General features: G+C 42.7%; 2 protein-coding genes across 6 annotated transcripts; both read left to right on the forward strand.

The window, feature by feature from the left end:
- Positions 1-678: 678 nt before the first annotated feature.
- LOC102783989 (uncharacterized) lies at positions 679-11,065 on the forward strand. 5 transcript variants are annotated; one of them, XM_006795950.2, is made up of 9 exons: positions 679-762; positions 1,315-1,740; positions 2,847-3,359; positions 3,471-7,406; positions 7,677-7,865; positions 8,469-8,552; positions 8,671-8,857; positions 9,172-9,379; positions 9,479-11,065. In XM_006795950.2, exons 2-9 carry the CDS (start codon positions 1,341-1,343, stop codon positions 10,688-10,690), a joined length of 6,729 nt encoding a protein of 2,242 aa, XP_006796013.2. In that variant the 5' UTR covers positions 679-762; positions 1,315-1,340; the 3' UTR covers positions 10,691-11,065. The 5 variants fall into 5 exon arrangements, with proteins under 5 accessions (XP_006796013.2, XP_006796012.2, XP_006796014.2 ...); XM_006795949.2 differs by having other exon boundaries at positions 719-807; XM_006795951.2 differs by having other exon boundaries at positions 719-807; positions 7,680-7,865.
- Positions 11,066-16,234: 5,169 nt separating this feature from the next.
- On the forward strand, positions 16,235-19,476 carry LOC148100435 (uncharacterized). The gene is made up of 5 exons (XM_087847970.1): positions 16,235-16,309; positions 16,878-17,032; positions 17,111-17,226; positions 18,371-18,514; positions 18,615-19,476. Exons 2-5 carry the CDS (start codon positions 16,900-16,902, stop codon positions 19,452-19,454), a joined length of 1,233 nt encoding a protein of 410 aa, XP_087704096.1. The 5' UTR covers positions 16,235-16,309; positions 16,878-16,899; the 3' UTR covers positions 19,455-19,476.
- The last annotated feature ends 113 nt before the right edge of the window (positions 19,477-19,589 follow it).

The raw sequence follows: 19,589 nt of genomic DNA on the forward strand, positions 1-19,589 counted from the left end.
CATCAAATGGAAAATAAAGTTAGAATCCTACATCAGACAAGAATGGGAGAACATTCCTCTCACAAAAGTCCAGCAGATGCTCTCCTCAGTTCCCAAACATTTACAAATTGTTGTTACAAGGTGAAGGAATGCCACACACGTGTTTTGTTACCATCAAATGCAAAATTAGCTTATTTTTTTCTTGAAATAGTACAATTTCTCAATTTAACCATTTTCCATGTTTTCTGTGTTGTATTGTGAAAAAATGTATCGGCTGATGAGTTTTGCAAATCATTTTGTCTGTTTTTATTAATCTTTTATGCAGTATCCCAACTTTTTGGGTTTGTATATACAACAGATGCTTCACATTAAAATGACGTTTTTTGTGATTATGTTTGCATGCGTGCACATGACATGAGTGTGCAGTCACAGTGTGAGTTTATGAAGGTTATACTACAAAGTCTTTGTGTCTCCGTGAACACCTGCACTTTAAGGATCCCTGAAAATTTTACAATAAAAATGAATATTACACTTTTTTAAAGGTTTTTGTTCTCCCTCTTCTCCCTCTTGTTGCAACAAAAAAACTTGAAACGGACTTAACACTGGTCAAGGATGCCAACCCGTAGTAACAGTTTTCAGAGTGGCCCAAACTTGCTGGAAAACCACATTTCCCATCACGCCTCCGCGAGCTTTGTCAGACGTGACGTCACGATGTCTGCATCTCCTCCGTGCAGGCTTTGTCAGAAACGACGCGGTGATGTTTGGGCGGACGAGTGAGTCTAGGTAACCCTGAATCTACATCCTCCTACTTCCACACACCGTGTCTGTGTAAGTGGGCGTCCGTGTAGATGGATGGTCTTAAATCGAGAAATATTATTTAGTGTATTTGGCGCTTTATCAGAGCGGAAGTATCGCATTTTGCACTCTGATTTTTACCGCAAATCAGTGAATTAGGCTAACCAGGCTACCATTATCTTCGTCTGGTTATTAGAGAGACATTGCTCAAGGAAATCACCAGTAAGAATATGGTCCTCAAATGTTTTCACATGTCTTTAATTTTTTTTTAAATTTTATTCTTCAACACCTCATTGTGGCGGCTGAGCCCCATGTTGTTGGGTTTTTTTGCTTTGTTTTTTTTGTAATGCAAATGTTACAAGCTCAGTAACAATATGCGCTAGTCCCCCAGCTGTCGCTATGTGGATTACTAAGATGCTTTTCACTCCTTTTAAAATGTGTAGAACCCGCAGCCTTGGCAAAAAGCTAAATGAGGTAGGGCGATTAGTATCTGTGTAATTATCAGTCATATGTGTTTCTGTCTGGAACCTGACTTCACAGAAACATCTGAACAAGAAAGACTACAAATGCAGACTACAAACCAGGCTCAGAGTGGGTCAAACCCTGTGACCACAGCGACCTCAAAGCCACCACTGGACACTGAGGCTCAGCCAGCACAAAATGAGCTAGATGCACAAAAAAAAGACAGCAAGGGAGCTGCTGCTGAGACTGAGGAGGTAATTGCACCGGAGGCAAGTGCAGCAAGGCTAAAATCAGCAGAAACACCTACAAAGGTAGGGATGGACGTGGACACAGCTGCAAAACCAGCGGTACCTGAAACTAACACGAATGCTGGATGTGATGGGCAAAAGGGTAAAAAGCAGGAGAAAGCTGTAAGTGATGGCAGGAAATATGTTCCTTCCAAGAAGGCCATGGTAGATCCTTTGAAGATGGATATGTCCAAACCGCTGGTCATGCCTCTCACATGTGAGTCTTTTACTTGTCTTTCCGTGTTATATGTTGTCGAGGACTGAGAGACCTGCTTGATTGTTATTATTTCAAATTTAGGATTACAGGAGACATATTCTACTGTAAAAATATCTACAGTAATTAACTGTGTATGACTGTATCTTTTGCAGTACTTTTACAAGATGTAAACCTAACGTTGCTTCATTAAGCTGATACTGTTTGAAGAATCTAATGTTCAGTAGTAGACAAAACTCAAAGCGAGAAATTATTTTGGTTGGGTTGATATTAGAGGTGGGAATCACCAGACACCCCACGGTACAATATTATCACAGTACTTTTCCCACAGTACGATATTATTTTGATTTCTAACATTTTTCCAGTATGCTTATATATGCATATTTTGCAATTTATCCTCCCTTTTTTCAACTGCAAACTATGTTCTTAAACTCGACTCAACAAAGGCTCATTCACATTGAAGGAAATATGTTGGCAATCTGTCTACATTTGTAAATTAGAGAGCAAATATTTGCAAACATTCCACAATCTCTTTATGAGTAATTGTCAGTCCAAGCTCTAAGCAACCATGTAGTCACAGCAAGTTGGGATTGGTCACAGAATGCGAAAAACATCAATGCAGTCACCAGGCACAAATTTTTTTTTAATCGTGTTTTTTGTAGCTGTAAGGAGGTTGCTGTCCTATTTTTAACTTTGTGACTGAGCCATTAGCTTTGTCAGGCTAAGTGTGTCCAGTTTGGGATGTTTCTTTTGTCGAGTCAATTTAATCTGAGTTTGCTTGGCTACATGTGTTATCTCAGGATGGAGGTGCATGAGATGCCCTTTTGTTAATAGTATTTCATTTATTTAACAAAATATTGATATTTGGTTCCCATTATGGATACAATGTTGCCATGGAAAAAATTGCAATACTAAGCAGTATAATTTTTGTCGGGTGTTTCTTAACCTGTCTTTACCTCCATCCAAATTTACCTACACATTCGCAAATAAAATAATCCTAGAATCACGTGTTTGTTTTTGTGAGCATGTATGTTTTGTATGGATTTGAGTCTAGGGATACAGACGTGTGTTATATGTATTTACTCTGCTTCTGCCCTTTTCCCCTGTAGCATCTCAACTTTCCCTCCAGTGCATGGAGTGCCATATAATCTTCAGCGATCACAAGAGCAAAGAACGTCATCTCAAGTTGAGCCACCCAGCAGAATACGAACAGTGCATACTGAGGAACGCCCTGTTTGCCTGTTACGTTTGTGATCGACATTTCACAAACTCCACAGAGCTCATGGTCCACCAGAAAGCCCACACAGAGAAGAAACCTTTCAAGTGTCCAATCTGCAGTCAGGCCTTCAACAAGTCATCAGAGCTGACCGTTCATAAAAAAATTCATTTTGGCCAAGATGGTTATGCCTGCACTGACTGTGGCAAACCTTGCAAAACGCTGACATTGCTGAAGTATCACCGGCGCACACACACTGGAGAGAGGCCTTATGTTTGCAAGGAATGTGGAAAGAGGTTCACCATGTCCAAGGCTCTGCAGAAACATTTGGTGTTACACTCGCCAGAGGGAGCTGAAGGAGAGGGGGGAGAAACCACAGCTAAAGCACAACCGAGAAAAAATGATGGTAAGAAAAAAAGCCAGTGGTACAAGTGGTAAAGTGTTGTTAAATAGAAATGCCATAACTTGAAATGAATTAAAAGCATCACCATAAAGTTTCTTCGTTTATTGTCTCTAGGTGCTTCAGCAACAAAGTATCCCTGTTCTATGTGCAAGGCCACTTTCAAGAGTTCCAGGACACGTTTGCACCACATGAAAACTAAACACAATTCCGTGCCTGCTACTGCCAGTAATGCTCTCCCAGAAGAACAGCAAGTGAAACAGACTACACCCATTATAACTCCGATATCCATCTGCCAACCAGCACTACTACAGGTGGAGCCGAACGGACCCCTGCAAAAAGTTGATGCTAATATTGACACAGAGCAGATTCGCAAACTTATTGAGTCTTTGGGAAATGTGCAGAAAGTGAACCAAGTTGTCATACTGGGGCAGGTGCCACCTCATGCTCCACCACTGGAGGTGCAGCAAGTATCACAAGGGTTAGAGCCGGTGAATGTGAATCTCAGTCCACCGCAGATAGATTTTATAGGACTGAAACAAACAGACTCTAAGACAGATGAAGGTGACCCTTCAAATAATCCATATGATCCAATGGAGCAAACAATTATACTGGAACCTATTACTCCAGATGGACAGCTAGAAAATCCCTCTTTCTCAGTATTAGGTCCTCACATAGCAGCAGGTGAAAATGCAGAGCTTACACTTGTTCCAACTGAACAAGCAGAGAGACCTGAGGGAGAGGGGATGCATCAGATCCTTCAGCAACCGGATATTGATGTGCTTCATTCTAATCCTGTGGAGCAAATGGTTAGTCAGAATGAGGTAGATGATCCTAAACAAAATCTGGAGCAGACGATCATATTAGAACTTACCCCTGCTTTGATACCAACTGAGGTGCTAGAGCAATCCCAAGCAATCCAACAAAATGAAATCCCTTCCTCCTCTCTGGTACCAACTACAGAACTAGAGACTCTCGATAAGACTGCAGAGCATACCATCCTAGATGAGCAAGAGACCAGCCTGTCAGTTCCACCTCTTATGCCTACTGTTGAGTTGGAGCAAACATATTTACAACCAGAGGAACAGGACATTTCTTCTTGCACAGTTGTTCAAGCAAACACACTCACGCAAGCTTCAAGTGAATCAAAAACTCATTCCACAAAAGTTTTTGATTCACATATGGAAACAGTAGATCTAAATCAGGTGCACCCTGTGATAGATCCAGACACACAAGAAGAGACACAAAAGAAGCCTGAAGAAGAACCACCCGACAAACTGCTGGAAGATTCCAAGAATAACCTGTCTGAATCAGAGAACCTGCCTGCTGAAGAAAAGGTTCTGTCGCAATTACAGTCTAAGAAGGTGGCAAAGATCTCAGAATTACCCATTAATGTAATGTCAGCCCAAGAGCTGGTGAAAGTCCGGAAAAGAAAGCCAGCCAGAGCTTTTTTCTTTCAAGGATATATGCAAGATTTTGTGGGAAGCATCTACCAAGATGACTTACAAATTGATGCCAAACCTGCCAAGCGCCAAAGGTCAAAAAAAACCCACCTTGTTGTTAAATTTGGCCCACAAAGCAAAGAAAAGAAAAACAAGAAACAGAGGAAGCCTTCGCAGCAGCGTCAGCCAATGCAAGAAGAGGCGACAAGAAGCAAGACACCACCCAAAAAACTCACAGAGCAAAAAGTACCGTCACAGAAGAAGGGAAGGAAAGGAAAAAAGGATAAAAAAGTAGAAAGAGTATTATCTACTGCTGAAACAAACTCACCCTTATCGCCCCAAGCCCCACAAGTAGAACAGCTCAAAGAGGATACAAGAAAAAATAAGATGAAAAAGCAAACGGAAGTGGCCAGTGTGGGTGTTGTGCAAATAAGTAAGCACAAAACTGTAGCATCACCTATACTTACAAAGAAAAAACAGACAAAAATAATACAAAAGAAGCAAAAACGCAAAAATGCAAAGGATGGGAAGCCAAAGACAGACATGGAAAAAGGGGGAAAAGTCAAAAAGGCAGACACACCTTGCTCAAATATAAAGCAAGACTCTCTGCTTCTACTAAAAGGCCATAAACAGCCTCAGCTGAAAGTTTACAAGTTGGACCCTTCCAAGGCATCAACCCAAGCCTCAGAGGCTTCGCCTCATGAGTCCCAGACAATGTCTCAACAGACTAACAACAACGATCTCAAGCATCCAGCAAGTGAGTGCACAGATAATCTCACAGCAGAAGGTAAGAAAAAAGGAGGAAGACCCAAGAAGAACCAGAAAGCACTTTCATTGATGGCCTCGCTCCAGCTTTCCCGTCAACCACCTGAGCCAACGCCTGCCAAGCCAAAGAACACCAGAAAACGTAAAGCTTCCTCAAAAATAGAGACTGAAGGAGTGATAACATCTCATTCCAAGCGTTCCTTAGAGTGTAAGGACTGTGGAGAGCGATTTGGTGAAGTCTCATCCCTACAGAAGCACAAGGCAACTGTGCATATTGTAGAAAGTCCCAGTCTCACTTACACCAATGGGAACGTCTTTGAAGGCGTCTCAACCTTGGATCTTTACCAGCTTCCCAAAGGAAGTGAAAAGCTTGTTGGGGTGAAGAATGCTGCTACAGACTGGGACACTGAGACAGAGATGGGAGAGAATGCATTAGAAGAAAGGGAACAAAGTCTCTCCTTTCCAGCTTTGATCCCCTCCCCATCTTTACCCATACCTCCTCCAGATGCTGAAGTGAAGACCTATGAAGATAAGAATGGAAGCAGAACAGAAGATGGTAATCCATCTCATATATCGCCAATCATTTACTCATCATCCGAACAGGTGAAACATTATGGGACTCTTCCAGATTTCACATCCGAAACCTCTTTAAGTAGCTCTACTCAGACAAAGACTGATGAGACAGAAAAACCTTCGGCATCAGATGATAAGAAGCTAGAACAAGGTACCCCAAGGAATTCCAGCTCTGATTGTGAAGTCCAGGGTACTGCAGAGGAAGATATTAAGGAAGATTTACTTCTAGAGGTAGATTTAGTCACTGTTGGCGAACAGAATGAGAGAGACGATCCGACTTCTCAACGTGACACTGTTCCTCAAAATGAATCAATTGCAAGCTGCAGTTCTGAAAATGGAAATGATAAAGGATCTATCCTAGTCAGTACTGATACAACTGAAAATGGTCTGACTTCGCAGACTGTTTCATGTTCCACTTATCAAGTGGAGATCAAAGAAGAAGAAGAAGAAGTTTTAATTCAGAGGCAAAAAGCAGAAGGAAAGGGAGCCGTTATGAATTCTGCGAGAGGTAGGAGTAGAGGAACAGGGCGTCTGAAAAGGGATTTACCATCAAAGAGGGTTTCAGCTGGAGATGCTCCCAAAGACTCAGAGAAACAGCAGGATTATTGTCAGGTAGTTTATGAAAAACGTCCCATAACCTCAGATTCAGAAATGATTGACTGTGAGATCGGCACAAAGACGGCACAGCCAGAGACAAGTTCCAAATTAAATATCAACAAAGCGGATGTTCCTGGTGCTTTGTTGCCTTCCATTCCCTCTACGTTAGAGGGATCTCCCGAAGACCAAGTCGTCTTTGAGCTGGAGTCAATTACCACGAGTGTTGAAGAAGTAATGAAGGAAAGAGGGCTCCATGGAGGAACAGAACAAGATAAGGTGATGGACCAGTCTCCAGGCCTTATACTGGAGAAGTTCCTTACTTCTAGACAGAGAGCGACTGCTGAAAAGGAGCAGTGCCTGATGATTGCAAGCGACAATCAAGCACAGGTGAGACGCTTGCAGTACCAGGGTTTGGGCTACATCACTGAAAATGAGGTACAAGTTTTTGGAAGTGATGAGATCAAGGTTGAAGAGAACAGTTCGAATCAACCACTGACTGCATCCACTAGTCAAAATAGACAGACTGCAAGCGTGCAGCCACTGCATCATCGCGATATAAGGACTGTTCTGGTGAAAGAGGAAAGCAGCCTCATAGTGAATGATGTTCCAGCCACAAATGGCAGCAGACACATCCGCTGGAATGTAGAGGCACTTAGTGAAAATACAGTCATCCCAAGTAAGTATTAAGGTTTCTCAACCAATATGTAATTATAAAACTATTGATTTCTGCAGTCTGCATACCACCTGGCACAGTATCTCTTGTTTTCTTTTGTAAATCAAATGTTAGTTTTTTGAGAGTAACAGGATTTCTGATTATTGGATAGACCAAAGTTTAGCTGTTGTCACCTCTGCTTCCACTCATGGCTAATCACCTTCTGGCTAATGAGTATAACTCTTGGAAAAACACTGTGCCATGTTAAACCATGTTCTTTGATTTGTATTTTAGCAGTAGAGGTCGGGGAGAGGACAACGGACTGTTGCATCTTACCAGAGTTCAACACCAGCCAGTGTATTTTCTATCCAATAAAGGAGGAGGAGAGAGAGGTCCTAGTAGAATCTGCTGGGACCAGCAGAAACCCAGAGGGATCCCACGATGCAAATCAGACAGAAAGTCAAACAACAGATTGTGATATACGTAAGTAACTCACTCAACCTCCACCTCCACTTACTTTGAAATCCACCATTTTTAATCCTCAGTTGTAAAAGGCTTATGGGGTATTGTCATCACCCTGCTGGATGGGCGGGTGGGCAGCATTGACCCCTAAGTTTGTGAATGTGATAATTGCATAGAAGCTTCAAACTGATACCACAGGTTTATTTGCTAAAAACCTTGGATGAGTTTGGATCTTGGTGACCTTGGCCTAAAGTTCAGAGGTCAGCTTTTCTGAAAATCTGGTCAATGCAGTAACTTGAGTATGTAGGGATGTAGGATTTTCAAATTTTTACTTTCAGTGCAGCTACTAAAAATTCAGGTGATTTTAATCTCAGTGACCTCAATGTCAATATCAGAGATCAAGATTTTTGAAAATCTTATGAGTGCAATAACTCAAGAAGGAAGTCATCTAGGATTTTCAAATTGATGACATAGGTGTGTCTACTAGCAGGTTGCACTGACAATCGCCAGTATTTTTCAGTTATACAAATGGAAGAGACTTGACTTTCTTATCGATTTTTATATTTGGTATTCTCCAAATACTATATAAAGGCTTATATATTAATTTTGAGTCTGTTTAAACAGGTGAATCGATCCATTCTGTACCAGACTATCAGGAAACAAGAGTTGAAGGTCTTTTCTCAGATCCTGAGGTCATCGAGCAACAAGGTTTGTTCCCTTTTCTGGAATGATTAGTATTTATATTTGAGAGACTTTCTTAAGCTGTTTATTGATGATGCCAATAAAACTTAAGATGATCCTCTTACATAATAAATCTGTCCTTTAGCTGTGTCAGACTCTGAGTGGCAGCACCTACCAGATCTTCGTGAGTTTCTCCTCCAAAGTCCAGATGAAGAGGATATGGGTGGCTTTGAATTGTCAGATCCTCAGCTTGATTCAGAAGCAGAAGTAATGGCCTATTTCTCCAAGACCTCTACCATCAGTGCACAACAGTCAGATCACACATCGCAAAGGTACAGTAAGACCTTCTTTGGGTCTACAAAACTATCATACATAGAAATAACTAGGGCAGGGCAATATGGCCAAAAATATTCATCACAATATATATTTGAAAATTTGCGATAACAATATAACTGACGATATAATTTACGCGAGACACAATACTTTACAACTCCACAACTTTAATAGTGTAAAAAACCCCCAAAAAAACCCATACATAGAAATAACTCTAAATACCTTTTTTTTCTATTACTGCTGTTGTTCCTCTGTTACATACATGTAAGATTTGCTCTTGATGTTTGTTCTTTTTACTTTATTCCCCCCTTAGTTTGCCAACATCCGTGATCCCATCTAATGCACCAAGAGATGGCAACAGATCCAGAGAGCCCATTGATTACTTTTCTAAGTACTTTGGTTGGGATACCTGGGTAGAAATTGCCAACTGTACAAATAAACTGTCCAACATGCCTGATGCTGTCACGGCCAGGGAAGTTGCACGCTTTGTTGGGATCCACATCGCAATGGGAACTTTGAAGGTTTGTATTTCTGCCTGTCTGATTACTGAAATTATTACCTCAGTTTTGGTTAGATGCTAAAACCTAATTTTATTTTTTTTTCTATTGTTACTTTCTTAGTTTCCCAGTGCAAAGCTCTACTGGGAAGACTTGACTAAGGTGCCGTTGATTGCTGAAGCCATCCCGTTGTCCCGTTTCCTCGAGCTGTCTCGCACGCTGAAGCTGACTTCTTCAAACTATCCAGCCAACCCCAATCCCCACAAAGGAACTTGTGATAGTGATCAATGTGGTGACGAGGCAAATGGCTCAGATGGTTCAAAACAGGCTGATCCCCTGTGGAAAGTTCAGCCATTATTGTGTCGTTTCAAAGCAGGATGCCAGTCATTAAGACGAGAGGGCGATTATGCAGTTGACCAATATCCACTTCCTCTCACTGGGAAGGTGCACAACAACAAACTGTCTCTCTACAGCACTGCTTTAATTGGATTTGACGGCTTACTCTTACATGTCGATCTTAAGGTGGATCTCTCAGACAAAGAAGGTGCTGTAGAAAAAATGGTCCCCAAAGGTAGTATGGTGTTCCTTTGCAAACAGGAACTGTCCACCCCTGTGATGCTCGAACGCCTTTTAGCTGCTGGGGTTCATGGAGCAGGCAGGGTGGGAGGGGCTCGAGGACAGATCGGGGATGAGTTTGTGAGCTCAGATGGGAAGTTGATGCTGCGCAGATCCCATTGTGGCTTCATACTTTCTACTGCGGGAAATGGCCAAAGGAGCGCGGCCTCTCTCATTGAAAACTTTGAGAAAGCCCAGATGTCGGCCCGTCTCCACAGAGAACTGAAAAATCTTTATGCAATTCCCCTCACTGCCTCTGCACCAAGCTGCTGGCCCCAAGCAGTGCTCTGGTACCTCACTGATCTGGCTTTGGTAAACTCCTGGCTCCTGTATCGACAGGATTTCAGAGCATCCGTGCCACCTTTGACTCTCATGGCTTTCAGATTGGAAGTGTCCAAGGCTTTGATCTTCTCTAGTAGCTCGGATACCCAAGACTCAGTTCCTCCCCAGCCGCCGGCAGCAGAGGTTCACACAACAAATGAAACCCGCAGTCCCATCCTGGTGGAGGAGAGTCCTCTGCCAGACGCAGCCACGCGATATGACGGTTCAGGTCACTGGCCGGAGCAGCTTGGAGAGGGAGAGGGGGGCAGGTGCCGTTTTGGGGACTGTCAGAGGACATCACGAGTGTTATGCCTCAAGTGCTGTGTCTTTCTTTGTATCTCACGTAACCACAACTGCTTTTTGAATTTCCATAATCAGGGAAGTTTGGGGAAAGAGTAGTATCTGCTACAGAATTTACCAATCTCTGATTGTAACTGTGTTTGTGGTGTAGGGAAAGTCACTGCCTTTCACTGTCATGCTTTTTTAGGGCTGTTGTGATGCATTTTTAAAAAATCTTAATATGTCATTTAGGAGTTGTAAAAAAAGAATTTGCCTTCAGAAAAAAAAAAGACTCAAAGCCACACACTGTGCTGGAAAAGAAGTGTAAAAAGTTGTTGTTTTTCACTGTGGCCATCATGATACTTTTGCCCTCAACTATTTATTTTCACCTGATCTAGTTTACATTCTACAGTGAGCTTATTTTTTGGCTCTATGAATTGTAGTATTAAATAAAGTATCATTTATTTGAGTTTTAGAAAACAATAAAGGACAAATGGGGAAAAAAACATGCATCTTTTGATTATTTATTTATTTAGTCATTTGAGGACTGCTTACAAGTACATTTTATCACGGTTTGAACTGTCCAAGTGTTGAAAAAGAAAAATGTGCCAAAACATATTAAAGCTCTTGTGTACTGAAATAACCAAGTAGGACACAGTACTGCAACAATGCGAGTAATTAAAGTTCATCGGTCATTAGAACATTATCCACTAAAGAAAAACTATACTAGCACATAGAGCTGATGCTTGTATGAGTTTTGAAATACAAAATACATATTACAGAATACTGTACAAATTGGTGGTAAAAAAAAATAATATAAATTTAAGCAAAAACAATTTATACTATTCTAGCGAGCTTGAAAGTCAACATTTGGTATGAGCACTTTTATTCTACATCACAGGTTGAACTCTCTTAGACAAGCTTTCTTTTAGATACTTTGGATGTTGACTTCAACATGATCCCACACCACTTCAGGTCCATGCTCTGGGAAGGCCCATCCATGACTGATGTTTTTTAAATCCAGAAATGCTTTAACTGCATTTTACTGCGGAAGTGTGTTTGGGTCATTGTCATACTTAAAAATCAATCAAAGCGATTGCCAATCAGAATATTTTCCAGTGGTATTGCATGGTGAATAAAAAAAATATGATGGTACTGATGCTGCATTCATAAGTGAATCAATGTTGATAAAATCACCAACACTGTCGGTTAAATTTTGGACTACACCATGAAAAAGGCTACAGCGTGTTCTGCAGAAGGCCATAGACCTTGTCTCGCACCCTCTTTGGTCATGGCGGGGAGGGCACAGAAGACACAACTCAGCCTGCTGTAACATCGACTTGCACTGAAGTATGTGGAGAGGCTCAGAGAGGAAGATCCTGTTCTAAGATCTGCTTGGTAAAGGTTTTCCCAAAAGCGCAGCCAGAGCGAGTGACAAAGGCTTATGTTGTGCTGTGATCAGAGTAATCAGTCGCTTGCCAGGACAGAGTTTTTTGATGTTTGTGGCATAAAGGGATCGGAGTCTCCATTCACACTTCGTACATGTGGCGGAACGACAGAAATGATGGGTAGAAGAACCACAGGCTTTGTAGTGGAGTCACTAGATGGAGCCACATCGGTCACACTGCCGACAATAATTGAATAATTGAATCTAACAACATTCCGAGTAACAGAGCTGAGATAGTTGCCCTGAGGTGGCAGTAAAACATTCTCATCTAAGGCCAATAGCTCATCTTATCCCTCCACTCGAACACAAAGCTGAGATCTTCCTCTTACTGGAACGTGACCTACTTAGTGTCCATAAGTTGTAGCAGCTCAGAAATGGTCCTTACAATGCCCCATACGCACAGAAACTGGATCTGGGATGGGTTATCATTAGTGATGTCTGCTTAGGTGATGCTCACAAGCCTGCAACTGATGCCTATCACACCAATGTGCTTGAAAACAATCGCCCATCCTATTTCAGGCCATGCCCAAATATGGTTCATCAAAGAGAATTATGGGTCCAAGACTGAGCTCAAAGCCTTCCCTACCACTGAAACACCTTGAGTTGATGTATCCACTCTTGGAAGCACTATCTTTGATACATCTGAGGACGATAACAAAATTGGCCTTTCTGTTGAAGACAAACTGTTCCTAGAGGTCACGAAGAGAGAGATGCTCATAGATGACAGCAACAGTTGGATGGCACCAATTGCATTTAAGGGACCTCCCAGCAGCTGCCCAACAATTGCAACCAGGCGGTCAAATGCTTATCCTCTCTTCATCGCACCCTTGAAAAAAGGCCTGAAATTAGTAGAGTTTGGGGCTCTACTCAGCTCTTCCCAGGAGGGTGGCACGGTTCCCCCCCTTTTGGTGGTCCTCCTCAGGTCCTTGTACTCTGGGGCCTCTGGATATCTGGGGCCTGGATCTCCTCCATACCTGCTTCATACCCTGTGAGACGGGGCTATGGCTCCCCACACTCCCTAGCAGATCGTTACAGAAGAAACCTATATTGTGAAGAAACCTTCATATTGTGAAGGTCCTCAAAAACAAAGATTAAGACCTCTCTTGCAGTTCATGGCATCATTGCAAACAGTCTCACACAGTAGAGGAACTGACAAGCTGAGATTGTTGTCATCAAAAGTGTGCAGAAGGAAATGTTTGAGGAGGAACTTGCCTGTATTGCCAATAGTAAAGTCATACCAAAACAAAGCTCTTTACAGAAACTCAGTCCCCACTGTGATAATGAAGGACACTTGAGGACAGGCAGAAGGCTGAAACACGCTAACATCGACTACAAGGAGAAACATCCTCTCATTATTCCAGGTGGTAGCCACGTTGCCAAGTTGATAGTAGAATACCATCACCAGCGAGTAATGCATCAGGGACGGGTGTTCACAGAAGGTGCAGTCCGTACTGCTTGATACTGGATTACAGGAGCCAGGAGGCTAATCAAGCAGATTATCAACAACTATCTGCAACAGACTTAGGAAGAGAGCAACTGAGCAAAGAATGGCAGATCTGCCTCCTGATCGTATCAGCACCGAACCTCCTTTCACCATTGTGTGCTTGGATGTATTTGGCCCTTGGCCTGTGGTCACAAGGCGCACAAGAAGAGGCCAGGCACCCAGAAGGTGTGCACTACTCTCCCCTCCAGGAAGTTTTATTGAGAAAGATCTCCATTGACAGCAGTGGAGGCAAGTTCAATACCTTGCAAACACATTTTGGAGCAGATGGAGACAGGAGTACTTAGGGACACTGCAGAGCCGAAACAAGTGGCAACATAAGCATGCAAACCTCAAGGTGGGAGATTTGGTGCTCATCAAAGATGCATAAGTGAGGTGTAATGAATGGCCGATAGGACTTGTCAATATTGATGAGGATTTTCCTTTGGCTCTTTTAAACCAAAACAGGTTGGAAAATACCCTGTAATTAACAGAAATTGAGAATTAATTGCTTTCTTTTCTCTATGTTATTATAATGTGCAAAGACTAGCTGTAAGAGGAGTCTTTCAGGTTGCACCGATGAGACAATGTAATTGTTTCACTTTTATACTGGAAAAATCTAAAGGATTAATCATACCATTACAGTGTCATTTACAGACAGGCAAGAAATGAAACGCATACCCTGAACTCTTGACCCCCTACACAGAGAGACATTGTTGCACTTTGCTGCCATGTTAGGGTCCACTTGTCAAAGAGAAATGAGTTGTACAATCAGTACAAAGTTGCTATGAGAGATTATCTTTGTCCTGTGACTAATTATTTTAAAAGGGGTCACTCAATAGTTGATTATGAAAATGATGTGAATCATATACCATGGCTTTCACAGTCACCAGATCTCAACCAAGAATATCTGGGGGAAATTTGACTGACATAACAGAGAGATAATAGCTCTGTTGGTGTTTCGGAATCAATTCCAGGAAACACTGAAGCTGTTGCAGGCATGTGTTGTACAAATACTTCACAAACATTAGTTGTGTACATAGCTGGACATCGGCCCGGTGGGCCGATGGGTTATTTTGTTGTTGTTGTTTTTGTAATGGTATAAAATGGTATAAAAAAATGAAAGGTGGTGGATTGGCCAGATGCTGGCAGATGTGTAAAAATAACTCTGATGTTTGGTGGTGGCTTTGGCGGAGGAGGAGAGACCCGTGGTGGCCGCTGGTCCGGCTGCGCTCTCCCTCCCTCTCCTGTTCCAACTTCAATCATGAAACTGATCAATGATCAGCTGATCGGCTTTTTTCTCTTGTTTGTTTATCGCCCACTTTGCGCCAGAAAGAGGAAACCAGCTGAGGTTGCGCTAAACAACGCCAGCACGTTTAACCTTGATCAACTGTTGTTAGAATTTATTTAATATTACTTTCTATTATCAGCTGATGTTTGCTGGAGCCACAGCCCTAAAAGCTGCAGGTCATGATATCTGTTTGGATATCCTGGTGAGAGGGAAGCATGAAGATGAAACCAGGAGATGTCCTTACTGAATCATCAGAGCTGAACAGGTGATGGAGAAACAGGTTTACCTTTTAGGTGACATGAATGAGTTGAAGGAAAGTTATGAACTGTTTCTGAGAGACAAATAACACCACGATCCTTTTCTAAGTAGCTGACAGCTGGTAACTGTGCAGGGGCGGGTCTAGCAAAGTTTTGCCAGGGGGCCAGGTAGGGCATTAACAGGGAAAGGGGGCACAAAGAAATACTTTTCTGTTTTATTCTCATTTAAAATGTCTAGATTTTAATAAATAATTATCTGAATCTTACAGCCAAGTTTTTATCTGGTGTAAAATGTATAGAAATCATACATATATACCAACATGACAGTGTACATCACTGTCACAACAGCCTTTGTTTTTATTCAAAGGCTTTGTGGCTTTTCCTATAATACTTGGTGGCCCTAGTTAAAATGCCCAGGCTGATTTTTTGTCCCAGTCCAGCCCTGGTTGTGTACAAAAAGTCAAAAATAACTGTCAGGTATGCTGGAATCATACACGTTACCATCAACAATATCATCGTAATGGTTGCAAACTTTAAGAAAGTTTACGACAAGCAACATATACTGACAATAGACACACACGGTTAAATGTGTAGTAAATGGAAGTGCAGTAAACCTGCCTAGTATGATACACTGACTTCTTCATATATCTCACATCATTTGTAAGGTGTCACGGAAAACACCAGCAGTTTTCCCAGGCATTGCGTGGATACCCTCTGCTCGAAGAAGCTTCTGTGCATGAGTGATTGCAGCGACTCGGCTGAGCAGCTCTTGTGGAGGTTTAGGGAAGACCATACTTCTCACTCGGTCTGCTGATGATGCGCATGGGCATCTGGATATACAACAAGAATTGCTAGTGTTGCCATCACCAGTTGTATCCACTGAAAAGGCTACATATGGCATGTTGGCTAACGCGCAGCCTTTCCGCGATCATAAAGTAAAAGAGTTAAATAAGCAATTCAGCCGCGTATAATTTCAGTTAAATCCAGGAGCGTCTTAGAGTCAATAACTTAGCGTAAACATAAAATAAATGCGACTTTCCATAAACATAGATGAGTTGCGGGTTGAGTCCCTGTCCCGCCACGTGTTCTTGTTTTGGTGACGCAACTTCCGTCGAAAGACGATTGGTAGTCTACAGTGGGCCAGCGCTCCTATTGGGCCAGAGTCTACCGAGTCTACAGTCACCGTGGTCTCCGGGCCAATGAAAAGACGTAACTGTCTGCAGTCACGGTAAACTTTTCACTACCGTAGACTCAACATCTAGAGGTAATGGCTTGTAGCGAATTATTTGCCTTTCGTTTAGGTCTTAGCTTGTTTCGTATTGATTCGCGGCAGATGCATGTAAACGTCACAAGATAAGTAAAAAAATTGGTATGTAAAAAAGGGGCACACGGAAACTCTGTGGTCCTCTCTGGGAGTCGGTGTCAGTGCCAACCTGTAAACTAGTATTGAGCTAGCACGGTACTTTTGTTTTTAACGTTAACGTAAACATTTAGCTAAGGCGGTTATCTGTAATTGAAATAGCCTCAATTTACCGCGTGGATATATCAATGCTTTTTTTAGTGAAGTGAGCTGTATAGAGGTTTCACGGCCTTTGGGTTTTATATGCCGATGATTCTAAAGACTGTTGCATTGGCGTTATTTCAACCAACCTAAGTAACCAACCTAGTAAGGCGATTATTTTTCTGTATAGTCATCTGTTGAACTTAACGTAATGAGCACATATCTGCGTTTCTGGCGCTGTTATGTTTCCCGCTGTTTATTAAACTAGTGTTTGTTCCACGTGGTCATTAAACTTTGTTTCGTGTCTTTTTTGTTGTTAAATTGACTCCAGGAAGAACAGCGAACATCGCACCATGGACTCGGAGATCTTGAACATAGAGGAGATCGTGATGGGACGGGGCTTGCCAGATCCACCCCCGGAAAAGCCGGCAGAACCCTACAAACCCATCACTTTGAATGGACCTCCGGCTCCCTCGGTTCATTCCTGTGAGTGATGCAGCGATCATACCTTTTAAATCAGCTTCCTGAAAGCAACAGCACATAATAAATCTGTTGTGGATTCAGACCAGCATGAAAACCTGCAGTGCTTCCAGTGCTTCATCACGTTCTGCAGTGCAAAAGCCAAGGAGAGACACATGAAGACGAGCCACCGGGAGGAATACAAGCAGCAGCTTCAGCAGGTGAGAAGAACAAAGTGTGTCATTTTTAACTAAATTGATGAGCTTTTTGTGTCTTAATCTATTCACCAGAGTTCAACGCTGCTTAATGATGGAAAGTTGGGATTTTTCTTTTTAATTTCCTTTTCCAATTTTGCAATAATGAAACTTAAAACTACAGATTTGAGGTTTTTTGTGGTTTTAGCTGCCATTGACCCATAAACAAAGTCCTCCTTTGGTTGATAAAGTTACTCTAAGTAATAGGGATGTTCAGTTTATGTTGAAGAACATCGATCTGTAAAAACACCCCATGTGTTTGAGAACAATTTATCAAGAGTAATCACTTTCTCAAGTCACTAGATCATCCTTTAAGTTCAGCGTATGTGTGTAGCATCTTGCAGCAAGCAGAATATTGCACACATTGCCCTGCTGTTGCAAATGTTAGCACTCCGAGGGCCAGTAATGTCCCATTTGTGTTCCCCTCATTAGTTGCTTCGCACATTACATTACGTGCTGTTATGGTCCTTTTGTCCATTAGTGATCTTCTGTATCATGCCATCTGGAAATCCTTGTGCACCCTTTGTTATGTAAAAGCCTGCACAATCAGACTTCCTCAGTCTTAACCCATCCTCATTCATTTTGAAAATGGCTGCAGCAAAACAAAATCGGGAGGCGTCCAACCCACTGTAACAACACCGTAGTACAGCTTACACTATATAGTCTAAGGAGCTTGGAAAGAAAAGCATCTGGACTTCTTTAAATTGCTTGAAGACGTTTCACCTCTCAGCAGAGAAGCTTCTTCAGTTCTAGGGTCAAATGGTGGGGAGTCCTAGATTTTAAGCCGTATGGGAGTGTCGTCTCCACCATTTGACCCTAGAACTGAAGAAGCTTCTCAGATGAGAGGTGAAACGTCTTCAAGCAACTTAAAGAAGTCCGGATGCTTTTCTTTCCAAGCTCCTTTGACTACGATGACCTGGATGACTGAGAACCTTCACAGACATACTTACACTATATAGCTTTCACATTAAACACTCAAGGTGCCAGATTCCAGTTGAGTGATTAGAAGCCCATTTTTCTCTCAAAGAGCCTTCACAACTCCATGTCCCTAATAGCAGCTTTAGGTTTTAAATGTTTCTCCTCCCCGTTCTTTTTGGTCATCTTTTCTCAGGGAAACACATTGTTCACATGCTACGTGTGCAACCGCACATTTCTGTCATCTGAGGAACTGACGCAGCACCAGCCAACACACAGCAAGGATGACAAGCCCTTCAAATGTGTTCACTGCAAAGAGAGCTTTAAAACGTTCTCTGAAGTGAGTATAATTTAGAACATACAGCAGAATGAATCAGTTTCTAGCTTTATGCATTTGTGCTTAATGTTTGTGCATAACCATTTACGTCTCTCCTGTCTAGCTCTCATCCCATAGAAGACAGGTGTGCCCAGAGAAACAGATGGTTTGTAAAGATTGCAATGAAACGTTCCGTAGTGCCGGACTGCTGCGTGCTCATCGTCTGACCCAGCATCCACGCCCAGATGTCGAGACTACAGAACAGCCAGAGGATTCTACAAAAACCCATCGCTGTAAGAAGTGCGGCCAGGGATTTGAAGCTGAATCAGAGCTGATAGCACACCAGGAGAAATACCCCGAAGGTCAGCAGTGCAACGGCAGCGCTTCATCTGTCAAGAAACGTGGACGGCCTGCCAAGGCCGAAGATGCGGCGGGTGCTGAGAAAAAGGGAAAGCGGGAAAAAAAAGAGGAAGCAGACATTCCCGAGGAGACCGTGAAGGCCGGCAGCACATCAGACGCGACGGCAACCCCAGCGGAAGAAAAAGGGAAAGCAGGCGGAGCAAAGCGTGGCCGTCTCTCGAAGGTGGCAGCAAAGTCAGAAACGGAAGATAAAACTCCAGAGGACGAGAGTCAGGCTTCAGCAAAGGAGAAGAAACCTAAAGCAGAGCCGACCCCACCCCGTCAGCACCCGTGCCCCGAGTGCGACCTCACATTCCCCGGCTTGATTCAGCTCCGTGCTCACAAGAAGGAGAAGCACGCCCCACGGAAAGCCCACGCCAGCGAAGAATGTGAAGAGAGCTTTGCCCGTCCAGAGCAGCTGGATGCCCATATTTCCCGGGCGCACGCTGTGGGCCGATTTGCCTGTCCGACCTGCGGGGAGAGCTTTGGCCGAGAGCGCACATTGAAAGCTCACCAGAAAAGCCACCCAGAGGAAAAGCCTGAAAACACAAGTGGAAAAAGATGATTCAGAAACTAAGTGAGACAAATTAGATAGAATTCAACACTGCATACTTAAGAAATTGTTTTCATTACAGGGTTTGGGCTACATCACTGAAAATGAGGTTCAAGTTCTTGGAAGTGATGAGATCAAGGTTGAAGA

The sequence above is a fragment of the Neolamprologus brichardi genome, chromosome 11 (genome assembly GCF_056152115.1).
Source record: "Neolamprologus brichardi isolate AB-2024 chromosome 11, ASM5615211v1, whole genome shotgun sequence".
NCBI lineage: Eukaryota > Metazoa > Chordata > Actinopteri > Cichliformes > Cichlidae > Neolamprologus > Neolamprologus brichardi.